Source organism: Balaenoptera borealis (genome assembly GCF_965194805.1).
Source record: "Balaenoptera borealis genome assembly, chromosome: 21".
NCBI lineage: Eukaryota > Metazoa > Chordata > Mammalia > Artiodactyla > Balaenopteridae > Balaenoptera > Balaenoptera borealis.
In genome coordinates, this window is record NC_138880.1 from 23,521,706 (window position 1) to 23,544,513 (window position 22,808).

Consider the following 22,808-nt stretch of genomic DNA (forward strand, 5'->3'; position numbering starts at 1 on the left):
CCCAGGGATTCCACACACTCCGTTCTCATCTGAAATGTTTTTATAGTGATGATAAACCGACTCCAAACAGAAAAGCCCTAAAACACATGGTCTCTGTTACCGAAGAATGGGTTCCGACGTGTTTCTATTATCACTACGCATCCTGGCTCTTCTGATCGCTTGCAAATGTTGTGGAAAATGTGAAGGTACATCTAGATAGAACCTGAGGGCAATTAACCCTACCAAGTAAAATACCATTCGACTGAAGATTAGGTCTTTGATTTTCCAAGACACGTTTAGGTAGGAATTTCTAGGATCCTGAGAACAGCAATAACAGGCTGCAGTGAGTGAGGGCAACTCCAACTTTCTGAGGAGTCCTTTTCCACTGGGATTTGTGACGCCACCTTGGTCCCCAGGGAAAATGACCTGCTGGCTCTTCGAAGACCTCAAACTATGGCACCAAACAGTCTGTAGAGGTTGTTAGAAGGGCTCTGGGGTCAATAAACCTTAGCAAATGTGCACTGAGGCAACATGAAATAGCAGAAGAATCAGGAAGTGGCAGAAAGGGGCAGATCTAGGTTTGAATCCAGCTCTGCCACTTACCAGGTGTAAGATCTTGGGCAGATTCCTTATCTTCTCACAGGCCCTGTATCCTAGGATAGTAATATCTATTCTGCAGGGTTGTCTTAAGAATTAGAAATAACTAGCATGTTAAATGCTTAGCACAATGCCTGACACCCCATAGTAGTTCTCCTGATCAAGATCACTTTAGCAGAATCAGAAACAGGTAAGTAGTCCACAGAGAAAGAAGCACCTTTCTCAACCTGCCAGTGGCAGGAAGCAACCTGCCTTCACTCAGCTTGAAGTCCACCCAGAAGACAATCTAGTAAGGATAGAAATGCCCCAGATGAGCTGCTTCAATGGGAAAACATGTTAAAATCTCCCCTACTCTGACCAACTCTCTCTCTCTCTCTCTCTCTCTCTGACCCTGCAATTTGCAAAGGCACTAGCACTAAAATGGCAGCCATCAGCAGTAACAGAAGAGACACCCCTATTTGCTGCTCATTCTCCAAGGCCTCAGTTTATGTTTCCAGCATACTGATGAGTCCCTTGATTGCTATTAGTTAATTCAGTAAAAACGGTGGGAAAAAGTGACATTTCAGAGGGGAATACAAATGAACTTGAGCTGAACCATCGCATTGTCCCAAGGAGTGTGACGACGTGGGAATGAAACAATATAGGCTCCTGACAGCACTGAGGGCAGACACAAAGCATGGAATTCAGTGTGGCTAATTCCCCAGAAGGCATTTCACAAGGGCCCAAATCCTCCAAAGCATGAAAATCACACAGGCTCTTACCGAAGAGGAAGTCGGGCACAATGCATGGAAGGGCTTGGGAGCTCTGGCTGGCTGCCCGGGGCCCTGGAAAAGTTGGTCTGTGAAGCCAAACCAGCAAGGACCTGCAAAGACAGCAACAGCAAGGTAGACTTGGGGAAGCTGCAACCGAAAACAACGGGCGTAACAGCGACTGTCAATGAAGGTGCTTCTTGGCAGGACAATTGTAGAAGGAAGAACTGAGAAGGAGGAATGAGCTTCCCCCACCCAACCAACTCCAATCAAGACCAAAACCTGTTTCAACCTATCAGTAATTACTGACCACCTCCTCAGGGCCCAGCACTGGATGGTAGTTATGGTAAATTCCAAAGAAATAAGACCCCTTACCTGGCGGAGCCTATTGTCTGGTTGGAAACGCAAAAACAGCTCTCAAGAAAAAGTCATCCTTGTAAGATTATGTGCCTCTCAAAATCCAGATCCATGCCTTGTCACTGTTTAGCCCCAGCACCCATCCCATTGCCAGGTGCTTGATTATACTGGAGAACAGCTAAATTCAAACTTGAGATATATTGACAAGAAATAAGAGTTAAGTAGAGAAAAAGTGTGATGTAGATACTGGTGGCCAATCGAGTCTTCCCAGAAAATGTGGAAAGAGAGTGGGATGCGATACACAAAAGAGAACGTTCCAGAAAGGATGAACCACACATATAAAGACACAGTATAAGAAATTATAATCCTATGTGTTGATTTGAATTACATTTTCTTAATGTGTGGTCCACAGACCACCCACAACAGATTTTGGCCCCAGCAACTGAATTCATATCTCTGGAGAGTGGAGCCCAGCAATTTGCATCTCTAATAAGCACCTAGGCTCTCCTAATGCGCATCAAAATTCGGAACCACTGGCTAAGGGATCTCAGACTTAAACAAACACACACTCCTCCTGTAAAGACAGAAAGGAAGGGAAGTAGGGGAGGAAGAAGAGATGAAGGTAGGAAGGGAGGGAGGGAGAAAAACATTTTTGACTATAGAAAACAGCTTGGGAAGGGGAGTCAGCCCACCAGGCAGGCGCCACAGTGACTGTGTGTGATCAGGGACCGAGTCTGAACAGCATCCACGGCTTGCGTCAAATGATAAAAGGCCTTCGTTAACAGAGCTTGGCTCTGTCCTAGGGGCAGGGAAGTGCTATTGTAGGTTCCTATCCAAGAGAAAGACAGGATTTCAATCTGGCAGTAGACCATGAGGTAGAAAGAGTAGGAGAGATTTTTTTTGGCAAGGAGGCAGTCTCAGAACTCTTGCCACTGTCAAAAGGTGAAGCCACCACTGAGTGCCTGAAACAGGCAGGGAGAATTTTAGATGAAGAGAACTAGGTAGTCTGTTTTACTGCTAACACACCTCAATTTAGGGGAAGTCCATCCACCCTCAGAAGAAAAGGGTCTGTCCTCTTCAAGACCTCTACTTCCACCTCTCGTGTCAAAGCTGCTTCCTCCACATTCCACGTGGTTCTTCAGCATCTACTTTTCTCTGACTTCAGCAAATATTGCTAAGCTTCCCATCTTTTTAAAAAAAAGTTCTTTCTCTTGACCTGCACCACCCCCCAGCTGACCATCCTCAGTCTCCCCTTTCCTTTCATTATCGAATTCCTTAAAAAATAGTCCATCTTCACCTGTCCTCCCATTGTTCTTCAAACCACAGCAGTCTGCTTCTGTCCTCACCATTTTTTAAATTTTTATTTCTAGTTTTCATTTTATATTGGAGTATAATTGATTAACAGTGTTGTTTTATAGCTTCAGGTGTACAGCAAAGTGATTCACTGTTCTCAGACCTAGAACATCTCAATTACCAAATCTAATAGGCACTCTGACAACTTTCATTTCACCTCCCAATAATATTTGCCTTCTCTCCTTGAACTCTTCTCATTTGTCTTCCATGCCACCACTTTCACAGTTTCCTTTAAACACTTTGTAAGAGGAAGAGCATCTTCTTCTCCTATGATCCTCCTATTCTCCTGCCCATTAAATGCCCCTGTTTCTGCTGTTCCTCAGAGCGTAATCATTAATCATCTTCTTTTGTTGCCTTGATCACCTAATCTCCTTGCGTGATTTCATCCTGTTACTATTGCTATGTCACAAATTATTTTAAAATTTAGAAGCTTAAAGCAACCATTTTATTACGTTCACAGACTGTGCTGGCCAACAGCTTGGAAAGGGTCCAGTGCGGAGGACTCTCCTCAGCTGCCGATGTCTGAAGCCTGAGCTGAGGGGACTTGGAAGCTTGAGTGACTTAAGGGCTAGGGACTGGAAGGAGGAATCTTTACTCACATGTCTGGGGTCTGGTTTGGGGCTACGGATAGTAGTACTGACATGTGACCTCTCCATGCGCTTGGGCTTCCTTACAGCATGGAACCTCAGACCTCTTACATGGGAGCTGAGGGCTTCAGGCACAAGTATTACAGTCAACAAGGCAGCAGTTAGATCACCCTTTCTGACCTAGCCTCAGAAGTCACACAATGTCACTTCAACCACATTTTACTGGTAACATGAGTCACATACAACTACCCAAGTTCAAGAGGAGGGAACAACAACTCCATCTCTCAAAATGAGGAATGTCAAAGAAACTGCAACCAATTTTTTTTAAAAAACCTCTAGCACTCATAGGTACAGATTCTACTATAGTTCCAAAATATTCAAGTTCAGATCTCTAGATTAATATATCTAATTGCTCTAAATTTATATATCCAGTTGCTTACTACACTACTAGCACTAATAATGGCAAAGGATTATACACACATAGCATGTGCCAGACACAGTTCTGAGAATTTTGTACTTATTAACTCATATAAACCTCACAAGAACTCTAGGAGGCAAGTACTATTATTATCATCATTTTAACAAAAATGTTAATCTTGCCTAAGCTCACATAACAAGTACAATGGAACTAAGGCAGTCTGGCTCCAAATTGTAGTCTTATAACCAGTACACTAAACAGCACACATATTCTACAGGTATTTCAAACCCAGCATGACAAAAACTGTGCTTCAATCCACCACTCCCTCATTAAAACAAAAATGCCTTTCTGTCCTTCTTGTATATTTTCTCCTTGTTAATAATTCCACCATTCATGTAACACGCAATGAAGTCTGGGAGCCATTGCCTAGCCTCTCCCTAATCCCCCATGTGAGAACTGTCCCCAGACTGTGTCAATGAACCTACTTAAGGGCCTCATAGCTGCCACTCTTCTTCATCCCCACTACCCAAATCGACATCTTCCCCTGGATTATTGCCGTTAAGTTTTAACTGGATTCCTTGCTTCCTATCTCCTGCAATTGTGATTCATCCCTCCCACCTCCCAGAACGATGATAATAAAATGCAAATTTGATTATTATACATGTTGCTTAAAACTCTTCCAAAGCTCCCAATAGAATAAAGTCAAAATGCTAGTGTAACACACAAAATTCCCTCTGATCTGGCTTCTGACTGCTATGACCCTGGCCTCCTGTTCCTACCTAATGGGCTAAACTCTGTCCATACCAGTCACTTGCTATTTCCTAATTTGCCACCTGTTTCTTGCTTCCCTGCCACCACACATCCTCTACAGCTCCTTCTGCCTTGAACATCCTCCTTCCTGTTCCCTTTCCAATCCCCAATCACCTGGAAAACTCTTACCCATCAAGATCCAGCATCCCTTCATGGATACTTTCCTCAAGGAGAGTTGATTACTTACTCTTGTTCCATCACTGTACAAAATCCTGTCCCAGCACTCAACACATAATGTGATCACGTTTTACATCTCCATCTCCCTTATTTTATTACTGGCTCCTAGAGGACAGAAAGTTCATCTTATCTTTGCATTCCCAGTGCCTGGTATGTCACAGATGTTCAATAAATGTTTGTTGAATGAATGAATAAAAGAAGTCACAATACATAGTGATATTTGATATATACGAAATAAAGAAGAGGGAAAATTTACAACATCTATCCTAGAAACCTGGAAGAGTAGTAGAAAAATGAACAGAAATGAGAAAATTAAAAGGCATGGAGGCCAGGAATTCAGTTTGAGGTGATTAAAGAAAAGGATGGATTTGATTTTTCACAGGTTGAACTGTATTTGTACCAGGAGGTGGTTAGAAAAACAGGATCAGAAAATAAATGAAAGTTCAAGGTTAAGATTATAGATTTGAGGATTAAAATAGATGAGATGATTATTATAACGAACAGAAAAGTTTTCCAATTATACAAGAGTAGAATGAACAATTTTATTAAACTTACTCTAAAAGGAAAACCTTAAAGGGCTTCCTAAACATGGTTTCAAATAATAATCACAAAAGTAATATTTAATGGAATCATAGTTTATCATTATCCTTTCAAAAGGCAAATATAAAAAAGAAAATAAATGAAAGGCTCATCCAGAAAGAACTCCTTCTTAGGACAGTACCCAAACCAAAAGCAGGAACCTCTAGGACTAGTTAGGACTGGGTCACTGTTTCTTCCTTAGAACACTGCCTCACGGCTATTCTCACCTCCACCTTGACAGTCACCTCTGAACACCTTTCTGGTGACGTCAGTGAACAGTAGGATATAGGAAAACTGTCTATTTCAGGTCCCTGATTTCCATGTTCTCTGCAAAGCCTTACGAACTCATCAGGTATTATATTAATATTGTACAGATGTTGCTTACATCTACATGATGCCAAAACGACCGGTAAAAAGGCAGAAAAATAAAACAAAACTGACAAAAAATAAAAACATACAATCAACTTGTTATATAAGCCAGCTCATGAGATAAGGTATAAACAACTGATTGTTACAATTACACAATACTAAATAACTTATCTGATTTTTTTTCCTGAATTGACCTCTGCGTGTGTGTGTGTGTGTGTGTGTGTGTGTGTGTGTGTGTGTGTCTACCATGCAGACACAGCCAGTGACTGACAGAGGAAATGTGCTTTGTGACAATATAGCCAGCCCAAATAGGCAAAAATCAACAAGAATATATGATTACTTCCTTGATAACCCAACATAGGTGGGGCACTGGAAAATGTTTGGGACTAGGAAACACCTATCCCCCTGGGACTTTTATATAATCTACCACAGTGGACAAAGTAGTTCCAATCCAGGTTTTGTGATTTACACTATCACCAGGCTAGTCCACTTTGCTTACAGCTTCCTAAATCTCCCTTCTCTATCAGTCTTAAAACCACATCCAAACAGACTATGCTGTTAATAAAGTGTGTTGCAGCTCTGCTCCCCTGGACTGATACAGCCCTATCATATTGGGCATGAAGTCCAAGACTCTCATTCTTGGGCTTTTAAAGCACTTCACACTTCTCATCCCTCATCCCTCCCCCCTCTCCTTGGGAATCAGACCATCCTGGAGTATAACACCAGAAATACCTGATTCCACACTGAGCCTATGACAGGACCCTCCCCAGACTCTCCTGGTCTTCAGACCTATACCAGGCACACATTAGAGTCAGGCAGACCTGGGTTTGTGATCTAAATTGTATCACTTATTAGCTGTGTGATTCTATGCAAGTAACTCAACTTCTAAGAAATTACTTCTTTACCAAAAAAAAAAAAAAAAAAAAGGGAATAATAATAGCAATCTGATGGTCTTGCCGTGAGGATGAAGACGACACGGGTAAAGCAATCACCACAGCCCTGGACCATGAAGATGCTCAGTGAATACCCACCCTCCCTCCTTTTCCTCCATGCAGTTCCATCCTGTTTGGGGCTCCTCTTGCACCGTCCACACAGGACAGTCTCAACTCCTAGGTTTCTGTTAATACTTGCCACCCATGTGTCAAAAACATAGGTTTAGAGACTGAATTTGAGGGAGGTGACAATTACTCCAATCAAAATTAAACTATACTTTGAGTATACTGATGAATTGTCTTCTCATATATACTTTTAGATGGCTCATTGGATAGGGTACCTTTGCATGACATTTTCACTTGTAGATTTCTTCATTTTTAAAAAATAAAATCTTAATATGTTTGTATTCACATATATTACATATACCCACAAATATATATAACTATATGTACTTAATTGCAGAAATGCTTACTATTTACTGAGCCCTCGTGCTGTGCCAGGCACTGTGCAGAGATAGCTCATTTAATTCTCAGAGTGACCCTACCAGAGAAGTACCATTATTACCCCTATTTTACAGATGAGGAAACTGAGGCTTAAGAATGTTAAGTAATTTAACCACACAGCTAGTAAGTAAACATTAGCACACTCAAAATTGCTAAATAACCAATTGCATTCCTGATACTTGTGTTTTAATTGAAAGTACAGAGGCCATGGTTTAACTGCTTTTTTTTTTTTTCTGGTAGAGATAGACATTTTTTTTAAATTTTTATTGGAGTATGGTTGCCTTACAATGTTGTGTTAGCCTCCAATGCACAACAAAATGAATCAGTCATGCACATACAGATATTCCCTCCCTTTTGGACTTCCCTCCCATTTAGGTTACCACAGTGCATTAGGTAGAGTTCCCTGTGCTAACTTCGAACGAAGCTCACTGCTGAGCTCCAAGCAGAAGATAAACAGGAGGACAGGCATTACTTTAAGAGAGTGATGGGTCAAAAAAGATCTTTTTGACCCACCTCCTAGAGAAATGGAAATAAAAACAAAAATAAACAAATGGTACCTAATGAAACTTAAAAGCTTTTGAGCAGCAAAGGAAAACATAAACAAGACGAAAAGACAACCCTCAGAATGGGAGAAAATATTTGCAAATGAAGCAAGTGACAAAGGATTCATCTCCAAAATTTACAAGCAGTTCATGCAGCTATATATCAAAAAAACAAACAACCCAATCCAAAAATGGGCAGAAGACCTAAACAGACATTTCTCCAAAGAAGATATACAGATTGCCAACAAAAACATGAAAGGATGCTCAACATCACTAATCATTAGAGAAATGCAAGTCCAAACTACAATGAGGTATCACCTCACACCAGTCAGAATGGCCATCATCAAAAAATCTACAAACAATAAATGCTGGAGAGGGTGTGGAGAAAAGGCAACCCTCTTGCACTGTTGGTGGGAATGTAAATTGATACAGCCACTATGGAGAACAGTATGGAGGTTCCTTAAAAAACTAAAAATAGAACTACCATACGACCCAGCAATCCCACTACTGGGCATATATACCCTGAGAAAACCATCATTCAAAAAGAGTCATGTACCACAATGTCCATTGCAGCTCTATTTACAATCGCCAGGACATGGAAGCAACCTAAGTGTCCATCGACAGATGAATGGATAAAGAAGATGTGGCACATATATATAATGGAATATTACTCAGCCATAAAAAGAAACAAAACTGAGTTATTTGTAGTGAGGTGGATGGACCTAGAGTCTGTCATACAGAGTGAAGTAAGTCAGAAATAGAGAAACAAATACCATATGCTAACACATAATATGGAATCTATAAAAAAAAATGGTTCTGAAGAACCTAGGGGCAGGACAGGAATAAAGACGCAGACGTAGAGAATGGACTTGAGGACACGGGGAGGGGGAAGGGTAAGCTGGGACGAAGTGAGAGAATGGCATGGACATATAGACACTACCAAATGTAAAACAGATAGTGAGTGGGAAGCAGCCGCATAGCACAGGGAGATCAGCTCGGTGCTTTGTGACCACCTAGAGGGGTGGGATCGGGAGGGTGGAAGGGAGGGAGACGCAAGAGGGAGGAGATATGGGGATATATGCATGTGTATAGCTGACTCACTTTGTTATACAGCAGAAACTAACACACCCTTGTAAAGCAATTATACTCCAATAAAGATGTTAAAAAGAGAGAGAGTGATGGGAGTTGTAACCCGAAGCCTCCTTCAGCTTCTGCCCCAGAGGTCTGGGAGGCTGCGCCGGCCCGGTGCGCGTCTGTAAACTCCCGCGGGTCTGGCGCGTCTCTTTCTTCCAAAGTTGGAGCTCTCCTTGGTGGGAGGAGGCGGGGAGGAGGGGAGGCCAGTGACGTCACTCGGGAGCGGGGATAAAGCTCCAAGGCCGCGGTCCGCCAAGGACACTGCCCCAGGAGCAGAGTGGGCTGTTCAGCTCGGGGACACTCGCTGCGCCCCCGCCCCAGGAAGGCCGTGCCAGGAGGCACCATGCCCCAAAACGTGGTCCTGCCGGGCCCTGCGCCCTGGGGCTTCAGACTCTCGGGGGGCATAGACTTCAACCAGCCTTTGATCATCACCAGGGTAGGTGTTTTCCGTTCTTCTGCTGCAAGTCGGGGACTCTGGCGTGCCGCGGGCCCCCCTGGAGAGAAGAGTGGCCAGCGAGGTACTGGGGTGCGCTGGGTGGGGCCTCGGCTTCTGATTCACGGTTCGAGGGAGGGCAGCACCTTGGCAAACTAGGTCTGGAGGACGCAGAGCAGCTTAGAGAATTAATCAAGTCAGTTCCAGTGGTCTCTGTCTGCAGCCTGTTGGCCTCCAGCAACTTTCCGAGGAGAGACGAACGGACGGCGTGGTTTCCCTGCGCTCAGAGAAGGCGAGGCTGCGAGGTGGGCTGCCTTCTCGCCCTCCACTCCGGGTCTCCTTTCAGTAACAAATGAGATGGGGTCCAGAGAAGGAGAGACAGTGGCGGTTGTTAGTTGGAGAGAGACAGGCAACTGAGCACTTTCCCTGTCTGGAGGAAAACTTCAGCAGGGCGCTGTTCTCAGGGCAAGACCAAGCTGGAGGCGCTCATATCAGCGCAGACAGGGACAATATCACTAATCTGGATTCCTAGGTTTCCAGGCATTTTGAATAAATATTTTCCAAAGCTGGAGCTTGGCTTAGAAATCATCATCTACAACTCAAACTACAAAGAAAATGTGTCAGATAGTTTCGTTTACCTGATGGAGAACCATCCTCAGCCTAATAACTCTGAATACTTGACCATCAAAGTCAAGCTTTCCTTACTTAGTATTCTCTAAAGTATTGTCTAATTAAGAAGAAAGAAAATGGATACTTCAGGATCTGTCGTCAGTAAATTTCTAGTTGGTCTAGTTGATTTTTTTTCCAACATGTGTTTGTCTTGACAGAAAATTATTATTATTTCAATTTTCACATATAAAGCCCATTAAACCTAATTTTAAAACATAAACTTTCAAAATATTTATACCTTTACTATGCTTTATTTTGTTCCTTACTGCTTATACTACATTTTATAAATGTATACTTTATAATCTGATATCCTCACATAGGCTTTGAACAAGATAATACTTTTTAAATTCTGTTCTACTTACGAGTTCTAAGAACGAATGGCTTTTTAAAATATCTCAAAACATGTATCCATGGAACAGATGCATACCATGGAACATTTCAAGCTTTGTTTTCCATTTTTTGAAAACATATAAACATATCTGACATGTGTTTTCATATGAGACATGAAAACTTAACATACCCCAAAAATGTTCCTAAGTAAATTAGGCAGAAAATGGTTCAGTGACCTGGGCCAAGCAATGCCTTTTATGGATTTACCAAAGGAAACAGTCTCCATTTTCTCTACGAAGAAATATTTTTAAAGTTTCTGGAGTATAGTGTTCATTTTTTTATATTAAATGAAATAAGCTTTTGAATCCTTACAAAGGATAAACCATATTTATATTAAACCTTAAAGGAATAATTTTGTCACAAAAATCCTGTCAGTGATTTATAAAAGAAATATCTCGCTATTACTGTGGAACATGTCAATATGATTAATCTTATGTTTGATATGTTGAGTTGTTTGATATGTTGAGTGTTTATTTCAAAGCAGAACTTAACATTTTGCAGTTGACTGCAGGAGCTATCGGTAAATATATTTGATCTGATGACAGTTATTGTTTGGGAAGCCAATTCCGTTTGAATTTTTAACTCATAACTAATTTGTATCACTCATATTGACACTTGGTTCAATGACAGTGCACGAACACATATGATTATTTCATTTGACTACGGCTTTTCTCTTTAATTAATTTAACTCAAGGAGAGCAGGTGAACTAAACTGTTTTGTATTCCAAGTGTACCCAAAGCCATTCACATAAATAGATTCTTGTTGAATAAATGAAAACATATTCACATGAACTTTTTTGCCTTAGTGAACACCTAATTGAGAGTATTTCCACTGAAATTATAAGAATATTAAAAATCATTTGGAAAAAAGACTAAAAAATATTACACAAACATAATTTTCAGTGTTGTAATTAGGTAGTAGAATAATCCTATTAATATTTTTATACTGTGTTAAAAGGTAGTGAATGAGACTGTGTGTGTGTTAGTATACTCTTTTGCCTGCTGTGCACTCTTCTAAGCCCTATATATGCACTCACTTAAATCTCACAATAATCCTATCGGAGTAGTAGTAGTAATATCCCTTTCTGCAGATGAGGAGAGTGAGGCTTCAAGAGATTCATTAACCTGTCGATGACCACAAGTGGCAGGACAGAATTTGATGCAGGTCGACCTGCCTCCAAAGCCTGCATCCTGAAGCCCACACACGTGAAAGATTCTGCTTATTGTACAGATATTTCCAAACAGGTGTTTTGTGCCATGCAACTCATCACCTGGTCCTACTGATGCTACACCTTTAAGATCTACCACTTTCCTTTTTTTCTACCACTGTCCCCAGGCAAGATTTCCTAATTTCACACCTAGCTGTTGTCTCCCCTCTCCAATTCACCCTGCATATTCTTACCAGCCATCTTTGAGATGGTTGCTGGTTGCTCCTATCTTCCCCATTCTTAAAAATCCTTCAGTGGCATCCACAGTTTATAGAGAATAAAATGTGTGGTCTTCAGCACGAAATTCACGGCTTTCACCCTCTCTCCCAGCTCAAGTTTTCAAGTTCATTTCCTCCCTCTCTTCCTCCTCTCTCCTTTCCTCCTCTCACTCCATAAATAGGTAGTGGTGCCCATACTCTGGAGCACTTATGATTTCTGTAACATGGCTTTGCTCCTGCTATCATTTTTCTCCAGAATTCCCTTCCCCACCCACTCCACTGTCCTCTGTGCCTGTGGAAACCCATTCAAATACCACTCCTCCAGCCTTCTTCCAGTAGTCATCATTTCATCCATTTAATTACTGTAGCTCCTGACCTACAACCTCTCCTTATAACATGCCTTGTACCACAGATGGTTGAGTACATCTGTATCCCACAGATTGAATGCTCCCCCCTCAGGGCAACAACTGGCAAATTTGGCAGCTGTTCAGTGCCAAGCACAGTGTCTAGTACCTCATACAGGTCACAGAATACAAATAGACACAATATGAGTGAATACATTGTTCACTTTTGACATAAATTTATTTTCATAATAGGTGTAAACTGTGTCCTCAGAAGTATTCCACAATAAAGAAAAAGGAGAACTGTTTTATTGTTAATTGATTTGTCTGTTTTACATAAGTTCTTAAGCATACAAAGAAGGAAAATGCCAATGCCTGCACTTAACACCACAAAAAGTCCCATGAATGAGATATAGTCCTCAAGTCAATTAAATCACTTTTTGTCCTACAAGCAGTGCCCTCCCCTCCCTTCCTCACACTCTGCAAAATCAGATTATAGAAATGCTCCTTCGACAGTGGTCCTCTGCTCCACCCTCTGCTGGGGGCAGGGTTTACAAAGTAATTCTCTCCATCAGCTGAAATTACAATTCACAAAATTAGGACAAAGGGTCCCCACCCTACAATTGTTTACCATCCAATTAATCAGCTGGGTGAAACTTTGTATCATAAAAAACATTAGAAGTAAGGTAAATCAAACACCAGACAATCTCAAAAAATTTTTTGAGCCATTGGTTATGATACGATTTGTAGGAAAGCAGTTTCTAGGCAAGGGTGTGCTCTACTTCGTGCAATATGAATTTAAGTTTTGGATGTTCAGCATGCGGCAGGGAGTTGCTATTGCAAACACCATATACAACTGACCTAGACATTTCACAGAATAAAGTTTAAGGTTCACATCTCTAAGCGAGCAGCTGTTTTTTTTTCTGGCAAGAAGGTTTTAAGGAGTCTCTTTCTTTCTTAAATGTTTGGATCACCCAGAAGGTGGATCTACTATCACAGCGAAGTTACAGATAGTTTGTTTTCATAAATGGTCCAGTTTGGAATAAAGCACAAGCTTCTTTTGTGTACACAATGTAAAACTACTGTACACATCTCATGCCACTATGTCCCTTCCCACTCAGTTCCTCTTCCCTCCTTTCTATACAGACCACACCCCGGATCAAGATCTCTGTAACTGAGAATGCTATATATGGACTTGGGTACCAACATAGAAAATGTTAGTGTATTCTTAAGTTTTGTAGGCTTTAACACTGAATAGTACTTTAATATAAACTATATTTGAAATTTGAACTTTTAGAAAGAAATGTTTACAGTTGAATACAGTCTTTTTCCAGGTAGCCCTCGGTATCCTTGAGGGATTGGTTCCAGGACGCCCACTCCTCTATGCCCCCAACCCCCCCCCAATGATACCAAAACCCCAGGATGCTCAAGTCTCTTATATAAAATGGTATTTGCATATAACCTAGGTACATCCTCCCCTATACTTTAAATCATCTCTAGATTATTTCTAATACCTAACACAATGTAAGTGCTATGTAAATATAGTTGCCAGCATGTGGCAAATTCAAGTTTTGCTTTTTGGAACTTTCTGGAATTTTTTTTCAAATATTTTCAACCCTCGGTTGGTTGAATCCTGGATGCGGAACCCACGGATTCAGAGGGGCGACTGTACTTAATTGTGTTTTGACGAAGACGTGTCTGCATGGAAGCACTGGTTCATCTGTTCCCAGCATTCATACATCCCACAAGCACCTACTAAGCGCAGGAGGTATTGTATGTGGAAGGCACTGGGCGGGATACAGTCATCGCTTAATGGGCTTCTACTCCCCTGAGAAGTTCATGTATCAGCAGAAGAGACATGAACGCAAACAACCGTGATACAACTTGTCCAGGATTCCATGAAAAAAGTATGGCCAAAGAGATGGGCGGAGCCAGGGGAGAGAGAGTACCTGCAGGGGTGGCATTTGGGGATAGTGGAGGAGCTTGAGCTAAAGAGTTAGACAGACCCACAAGGAATTTCAAATTTTCACTGGATGTGTGACCCTAAGCAAGTTCCTTCTACTTTCTGAGCAACAGTTTTCTCATCTTAAAAGATACCAACAGTATAACAACACCATAATAGTTCTCACCTGTGGCTTCACATTAGCCTCACCCAGGTAAGTGGAAAATACCCATGCCCAGGTGCTACTTGCAGAGATTCTGATTGAACTAGAAATGTAGACTGCAGCCAGGTGCTGGAGGGCTTTTGATGCCAGGTGAGGTACTGAAGTTTATTTGTAGGCAATGGAGAACAACTGAACAATGGGATTTCTCATTATTTAGATCCACGCCCCACAGGACAGCCCTTCCGTATACACTTGTCTTGCTCCATAACTATTTCAACCATTTTTATTCTTAATACAGAAATCCCACCAGGGCGATATTCTGGACTTCCCTCATGTTTCCCACAGTTAATAGGACATTGATAGATGCTTGACCTGTGATTTAAGTTAGTTTTTTCCAAATAAACCCAAGTAATAGGTTGATGTGAAAAACAGAAATCATCTAAGGGACTTGTTAAAAACACAAATTCCCTAGTTCCTCTGCTACAGCTTCTGTTTCGTGATTCCAGGCATCTGGATTGGACTGGAATATTTGTGTTAAGCAAAGACGCTCGATGATCCTTCTAATCAGACAAGTTAGAAAACATGTGCTAAGTGACTGCCAGCAGTACTATGTCCAAGGATCTCTCGAATGCTTTTGACATTTGAGACCCTAATGAAACTGAAAAATAAAGAATCCACTGAAAAACTCTTTGCCTCATTTTAGCTCTCTCTTCTCATCATTTGGGAAAATGTTAAAAATAAACTGTGAGCAATAATACAAAGTAATATAAATAAACTGCAAAGAAATAATATAAAGTCATGCTGGAAAATAATACATTCTTATGATTAAACAGATAGTTTAACTTACTAAAACCAGGCCAGTTTAGTGGCCATTTGCTGATCACTAGCGTCGCTGAACTTGAGAACTAAGAAGTGAAGGATCGTGTTTTCTCCTTGCCTCTCATCCATTTCTCTACAGATTCTTTTCTTTCTTATCAACTCCTAACGTGGAGGTCCCAGGACATCAATCGCCAGGTTGAACGCAAAGTCAGAAGTTGGTTCTGGCATCACTATCGACCACTTTTCCTATTTAACTAATGAAACCGCTGGTGACATAGCTGTACAACTGCTCCCACCTTAGTGAGAAGCCACAGGTTCTCTGAAAAAGAGAAGCAGCCTTCTTTGTCCAGCCTATCTTAGAGTTGTAATGGTGAGAGTTATTAGAAAGAGCTTTGCAAATGTAATATTTTGCATAAATATAAAATAGTTATTAACTTCCATATTAACGTTGTTAATAACATTTAGTAATATTCAGTATCTAAGTTCAGCACCCCAGATATCTCCGTTTAAAATTTATATAGACAGATACACACAACCCTACCTTCCACTCATCTGAACCAGAGCTAAGAAATAATGTTAGGCTCTTCTAAACCTAGATCGAGTATTATATATAAACCAAATTAAAGTATATTAGAAAAGCTAGGTGAGGTTTTAAAAGCAAACACACTGAGCCATGCTTTCTCATGTTTTAACTCAAAGAAAAGCATTTTGGTCTTAGAAGTTTAAAAATAGATGGTACTGATTTTGATGAACTATAGCTGGAGAAAATTAAAAGTTTGAGGTTATTTTTAGTCCTACAAGTCACACTGGGGATGGAAACTTTTATTCTTCTAACAGTTCTGAGTGTGGGAGAATTTCTAAATGGAAAAACATCTATGAAATGCCTCCAAAAAGCTGAGATGTAATAATCTCCAGTTGTCCTCACTCAGCCCCCATCATCTGTCCCTTCTAGAAATTATCATGATTGCTACAGTGAGGTGATCACAGACATGAAATGAGTACAATAAACATTTTAGTGATGAGACTGAAGATCTAGGACCCATGAGAATTTGTCATTTTAGCAATTTTATTCATTTATATGAATCTTGGATCTCTCTTAGAGCCACAAAGTTAAATCGAATCGATGACTAGATGAAGCAAAGAGACAAAAAATGAATTAATGACTGATCCTCAAGTTAAACGTTAGGAATGATCTAGTTTATTCCTGGAGCAGTTTGAGCTTTAAGTCAAGTTCTACATATTATTCTGATCTAAACAGTGGGAACTTGCAAAAGGAACAATGATAGGTTGACATTAATAGCCATAATCTTTGGGTATATAAGGACTAGTTATTTTTGTTTCACAAGTTCTGATTTAAATGTCCATTTCATTCATGTTTCAAGTAATTATTCATCAATTCCAAACACTGAGTATACACTGTGAAGCATTAGGAATATACATAATATTATAGACATCCTCAAGAACTTCCAGTTGGGAAAACAGACACTACACAAGTAAATAACAAACATGAAAGTACAAACTGTCTTCATAAAGGAAAACAACAGGGTGTAACAGTGGAGAATGATGGGGAGGGGGCTGGAGAAACTACGTCAGATGTCTGGGGAGGTCTCTCTGAGAACATGACATTTAAGCCTAAACTAAAAGGAGGAGAAGAAGCAACCGGGTGAAGAGTCGGGGGAAGCATTTCAGGAGCAAGTTAACAGTGTGCACAAAGCCCAGAAGAGGGTGCAAGCTTGGCCTATTTGAGGAATTAAAAGGAAATCGGACTAGCTGTAGAGCAGTGGATTGGGAGGGGCGGGGGAGTGAGAATGGTGTGAGATGATGTTAGAGAAGTAGGCAGGGTGAGACCGGGTGAGGACTATTAGGCAGTTGTAAATAGTTGGGATTTACCCAGAAAAACTGGGAGTAGGTATAGCCATCAAAACAATCATCGCCTTTAACTGTATACTCAACATGTTTTTGTTGAAATAATTTGAAATATCTGAAATAATTTCAGATTTGCCACTTTCTAAACATTTAACAACCATATTTTTCTCATATCATTTCCCCCCATATCATTCCCTGCCTCTCCTCCAAAAAAGAAACCCATGTGGATTTCTCGTAGACAGCATAAGGTTAGATCTTGCTTTTTTTTTTTTAACCTAGTTTGACAAACTCTGTTAAAAAACAGAACGTGATGTGTTTTTAGGCCATTTATATATAATGTAATTACTGGTATGGTTTAATTAAAAGCTACCATCTTGTTAGTTGTTTCCTATTTGTTCCATCTATTCTTCATTCATGGAGAAGAGACTGTGAGTAGATACAAACTTCTCTTGTGTCTGTGGTTCCGACGGGTTCCAGACTCTCAATGCTTAACTCATACTTGGCCTTTAGCAATTTGTTCATAATTTTAGCTAAACTCTTCTTAACAACTAGTACATTTGGCCCCATCTTCCTCCATGCTCTGGTACAGGTGAGCCCATGCTTGTCTTTCCTTGGAGACTCCCGTCTTTCCTTAGATTCCAAGCTAGTTGGTTGCCCTGCAACTTCAGCTCTCTGAAGAGTCCACAAAAAGTCATAATTTTGCATATTATCTGGCTTCTTCTTGTTCATACAAGAGTGATTCTCTTTCCAGCTTTCTATATCCCAGGTGCATTATAGGGATGCTAAAGTAGTTTCAGTTCAAATATTAAGGCTCCCCAGATGTAGTAACGTTCTATTCCCAAATAGAGAGTTCTGGGTGACAAAAAAATCCTAAGAAACAAATTATTTTCTTTAAAGCAAAGAAAATATGATCCAAACAGGGAGTTATGGAAGATGTTTTAAAAGAGAATCAGAGATGTCATGATGGAGGAAATGTGGTTAGTAAGAAACAAAATTATTTCACATAATGGGAAAATAGAGATAGCACAACTGATCAGTTAAGAGTTATTTTAAGTGAGATTTAATACGTCCTGCCCAGTGAAGCATTTAAAATGTTACCAAGGTGCAATGTAAACGTCGGGCACAAAACTCAAGATGCTGCAGGGTGTTGATTTTAAATGTGCGATGATTTCTTCCAGATTACTCCAGGAAGCAAGGCGGCAGCTGCCAACCTGTGTCCCGGAGATGTCATCCTGGCTATTGATGGCTTCGGTACTGAGTCCATGACTCATGCTGATGCACAGGACAGGATTAAAGCAGCAGCACACCAGCTGTGTCTCAAAATTGACAGGTGCTCTTTAATTAATGGTGTTAAAATTTGATCTGTTTTGCAGAAGAACCTGAACCAGAACTATAAATGATTTCATCTTCCCAGTGAGAAGGAGTATATCAGGACACAGAATTTTGACTGGCTTTTTTTTAATGTATCAGCCACTTTGGTCTGTTCTTCACTGAAGTCAGTCAGTCTAGTAGCTGTTTACAAAGGATTTCTAAAAAGAATCCTCTGGAATGTGAGAATAATGAAAGAGGCTAAAAGAACTTTTTTCCTGTACTAACACAGTTAGTTGACCATGAAAATAGAACCATTTAAGGTATTGGCCGCATAAACACTGAACAGCATGTCTAGTTATACTGCTGTTCTAAACATGGTAGAGAACATGGAGTGGAATTTAGAGATGCTCCTAAAAGAATCTCGTGCTTGCCAAGATGTGATCATGTTAAAATTTGGTTGCTAATATCCTGTATGCTATTGGCTGTTTTGTACTGAATTCAGCCCAGAAGAATCCCACAAGGTATGAGAGGGTACGTGTACATGAAGGTTTTAGACAATGAGATATTTCTGACCAAAAACAACATTAGGAAATTGATCTATTGCCATCAGACTCGTGATCTGAAACTGAATTGTGAAAATAATGATTTGTTATAGTGGTTGTTAGCATGTGTGTTTATCCTCTTGCTGTTGTATTCACAATTTTCCCTGCTGTGGTCCAAAAGGCAAAATCAGTCGCCAATCTGCCATTTCACAAGGTGAAATGGACTCTTTCCCTATCTATGCATAACCTGTGTTCCTGCCAAGCACATAGTCCCATAGGAGCCACATGATCCCAAGTAGATACGTGAGAAGCGTTGGACAAAGCACATTTCCTTGATGCCAACAGCAAATCCACCTGACAAATCATTCACGGCCTCCTGTGGTGCCCCAGGTAGGACAGGAAGGAAGTTGAGGAGGTCTAGGGATCTAGTCTGTCCTGTGGTCATCTGCAGGGTATGCCTCCAGAATCTCCCTGTCCTGTACTGCTTCCCACATGCACTGGAGACCCACTTTCTCCAGACCCTGTACAATGTCCTCGCCTTAGTTCAGGTTGCTACAAGCAAATCCCATAGGCTGGGTGGCTTAAGCAACAAACATTTCCTTCTCACAGTTATGGAGGCTGGAAGTCCAAGGTCAGGGAGCCAGCATGGTCGGGTTCTCGGTGAGAGCCCGCTTCCTGGTCATGTCCTCACATGGCCTTCTTTGGTGCATTCACACAGAGAGGGAAGAGATCTCATGCCTCTTCTTTTCATAAGGTCATTAATCCCACCATGAGAGCCCTACTCTAATGATTTAATCCAACCCTAATACCTCCCAAAGACCCCACCTCCAAAGGCCATCACACTGGGGATTAGGATTTCAACATTTGAACCTGGGGTGTGGGGCGAGGACACAAACATTCAGTCCGTAGCAGTCCTCCAAGCAATTTTGATCCATTCAAGTCTTCCCAGAAGTACACTAAAAACATAAGACTAATTCAATAAGACAATACAGGATAATGAGCAAGGAATATTGCTTTTGCTCAAAGTACCAAGGGTTGTTAGTATTTTCAGAAACATAGGAAATTAAAGTATACTAAAACTAAAAGTACCATTAGAATTTGGGGTTTACAAACGTTGTTTTATTTACAGGGCGGAAACTCGTTTATGGTCTCCACAGGTAACTGAAGATGGAAAGGCTCATCCTTTCAAAATCAACTTAGAATCAGAACCACAGGTATGAATTTTGGAGTAAATAATGTTCACATTATGTTTCCTTTTAAATGATGTGGATACGTTCCAAGAGGGAAAAGTGGCAAATATTGAAAAAACTGGAATAAGCCACCTGATGAAGTGGTTGTCTTTACTCTCTGAGATTAATTTATATTAACTGTGTCTTCTTACATCAAGAAAAAAAGAGAAGTATGCCTAGGCAAACACCTTGTTAAAAGACAAACATGTTCTCATCAGGAAAAAGTCAGCTATATCTATGTATAGTCCACTTATTTTTTCATTTTTTATGATGGACATCTGCCAAATGACCATGAGGTAATCCAAGAAATTTAAGATGTTAACACAAAGCAAAACAAAAATAGGGTCAACCATTTGAAACAGGTGTCTCTAATCTAATAGTTACTGTGAACTTCAATTCCTCAAGGTCTTCACCCAGCTCTTATGTTACATCCTTCTTTAATTATCAGTTCTGGCATTCTATAATTAAGTTTACTCTAGGAGAAAAGTTTTGCATTATGTAATCATGATGATATGCTGCCTGGGCTGCTGAATTACAAAAGATAAAGGATTTTCCCTTCAGGCAACTCTATATAATGAGCTAAATTAATCTAATAATCTGATGCTTATCTGACTATGTCTACTTTCAAAACCCCCAAAAAACTGCAATTAAACCAACCCTCAATTGTGCTATATGGGAAATGTCATCAAGAAAAGGATTTTAGAACCTCTGCTTGGTCAGAAGCTCCCCAAGTTTAATGAAACAGACATATAAATCGAATATCCCTTTTTAAACAAGTATCCCTACTAAACTGATTAGATATTCCCAAAGTGTAGTTTTTCTATATATCTAATGAAAACGAACTGAAAGTATATTTATAATCTATGCTTCAGCAAGATATCCCCTTTCAGGACCATCAACTCCTGAATTTGTCCTTCAAGTTTTCCATTTACCCCCAAAGGCCCCCATTCATTTTACTCTTGGTAAAAACATGGAGAGTCCATATGTACATGTGTCTCATAGAGCTTCTAAAGATTTAAATAAAATAATATAGAAAAAGAACTTGGCACAGTGAAGTGCTCTCAGAGATGTTAAGTGTATGCTCTCATTATCGTTGGGCATGGCACCCCTCCCACCAGCCTGTGATCAGAAGGCCTCCTGGCCTTTCTTGACAGATAGAAGGCGGCACAGAGCTTCCTGGAGACCAGGAATGTCTTCCTCATCACTATCCAAGGGTCATTACAAATTACTTTGCATTAAAACCTTATTTTCAGTTAAAATAAAACCCCCACCCCAACCCCAGGAGAAAAAAACATACTAAGTAATTTAACTTTTAGAGGGAATGAGTTTATTAGATCCTTGTCCTAGACTTTTGATTGGAGGGAAGGTAGAGCCTGAGCCTAAAAATCACTAAAAGCAAAAGGAGGAGAAAACAGGCCCCAAAGGGAGTGAGCAGGATATGGAATATTCATGAAGGCGGAACCGGTGTGTCTGTTCTCCTTACTCTGAGTCCCCCAGGCATGGCACACAGCAGGCGCTCACTAAATAGCTGACAAGTGAATGAAAGGAACTGGAGGCCCTAAAGATAAACTTCATTCGAACACCGCAGTCCTGGGAACCAACTCTCAGACTGGTGTTCTACTGCCACCCCCAGGGGCTGCACGCGAGGCAAAGAAATCATGAAAGCTGAGGGGGATGTTTAGGTCAGGTAAGAGTGCCGCTCTTCAGGGTAGGTGAGTAAAAGGTAAAATGGACGAGACAGGTGATCCATGTGGTGAGAAGCGCTCTGCATGCTGACGGTGGCTTACCCCAGCATCCAAGGTGGGGGGGCGAATAATGTCTCTAATCGACATCTTCCTGATAGAAGAAAGGCTGCAAGAAGGAATAAGAACAAAGTTCTCCAGGCAGAGCTGCCCCTGTCGACAGCCCTTGGCAGGAATGCCCGAGCCTACCTGCCTCCTGCAGCCCTCATCAACTCATCACTTAGAGGCAACACATGAGAAAGAGATCACGTGGTGCTTTAAAAAACAGAAAAGGGAAATTTAAGGCTCACGTACACGCATATATTGACCTCCCCAATCTCTCATCATCACTAGGACAAACCGCACAGAATTCTGAGTTTCCTTTTTCCATAGAGAGCAGCGGTCCCCAACCTTTTTGGCACCAGGGATCAGTTTCGTGGAAGACAATTTTTCCACGGACGGCAGAGGCGGGGGAGGTTGAGGGGGTAATGCGAGCGATGGGGAGCGGCAGATGGAGCTTTGCTCGCACGTCCGCCGCTCACCTCCTGCTGTGCCGCAGACAGGTAGGTACTGGTCGGCGGCCTGGGGACTGGGGACCCCTGATGTAGAGTGCACATCCAAAATTGTACTGCACCCTTTTGCACATTTCCATTCACAATTTCTCCTAATTTTTGAAACCCGCTTTCATCAATACGAGATGCTAAGATGTGGGACCAACTACACATGTTTGACCAAAGTACCAAATCTCCAGTGATCCCTGATCATGTTGCAGCGCCCTCTCTAGCATGTGGGTGACTCAGCAAGTATGTATTTTATTAAGCACGGGGTGAGCTTAGAGCACGCGATTGGAGCCTGTGCTTTGCTAACAT

General features: G+C 41.1%; 2 protein-coding genes across 12 annotated transcripts in view; one reads left to right on the plus strand and one right to left on the minus strand.

Annotated features, from left to right (window-relative positions):
• CFAP96 (cilia and flagella associated protein 96) overlaps positions 1–22,808 on the minus strand; it is a 157,354-nt gene that overhangs the window by 68,999 nt on the left and 65,547 nt on the right. Inside the window, exon 6 of one of the 6 annotated variants that reach the window (XM_082375389.1) lies at positions 9,533–17,988. The exons of the other annotated variants lie outside the window; for them this stretch is intronic. Coding sequence (XP_082231515.1) covers positions 17,935–17,988 — 54 coding nt within the window. The 3' untranslated portion in view covers positions 9,533–17,934. Of the gene's footprint in view, positions 1–9,532; positions 17,989–22,808 lie in introns of those variants that run through there. 6 annotated transcript variants of the gene reach the window in all.
• Positions 9,326–22,808, plus strand: part of PDLIM3 (PDZ and LIM domain 3) — a 31,668-nt gene continuing 18,185 nt past the window's right edge. For 2 of the 6 annotated variants that reach the window (XM_082375338.1, XM_082375341.1), the window contains exons 1-3: positions 9,327–9,523; positions 18,315–18,466; positions 20,119–20,203. In XM_082375338.1, coding sequence (XP_082231464.1) covers positions 9,431–9,523; positions 18,315–18,466; positions 20,119–20,203 — 330 coding nt within the window. In that variant the 5' untranslated portion in view covers positions 9,327–9,430. Of the gene's footprint in view, positions 9,524–18,314; positions 18,467–20,118; positions 20,204–22,808 lie in introns of all 6 variants that reach the window. The other 4 variants (XM_082375342.1, XM_082375340.1, XM_082375339.1 and 1 more) reach the window with 3 other exon arrangements.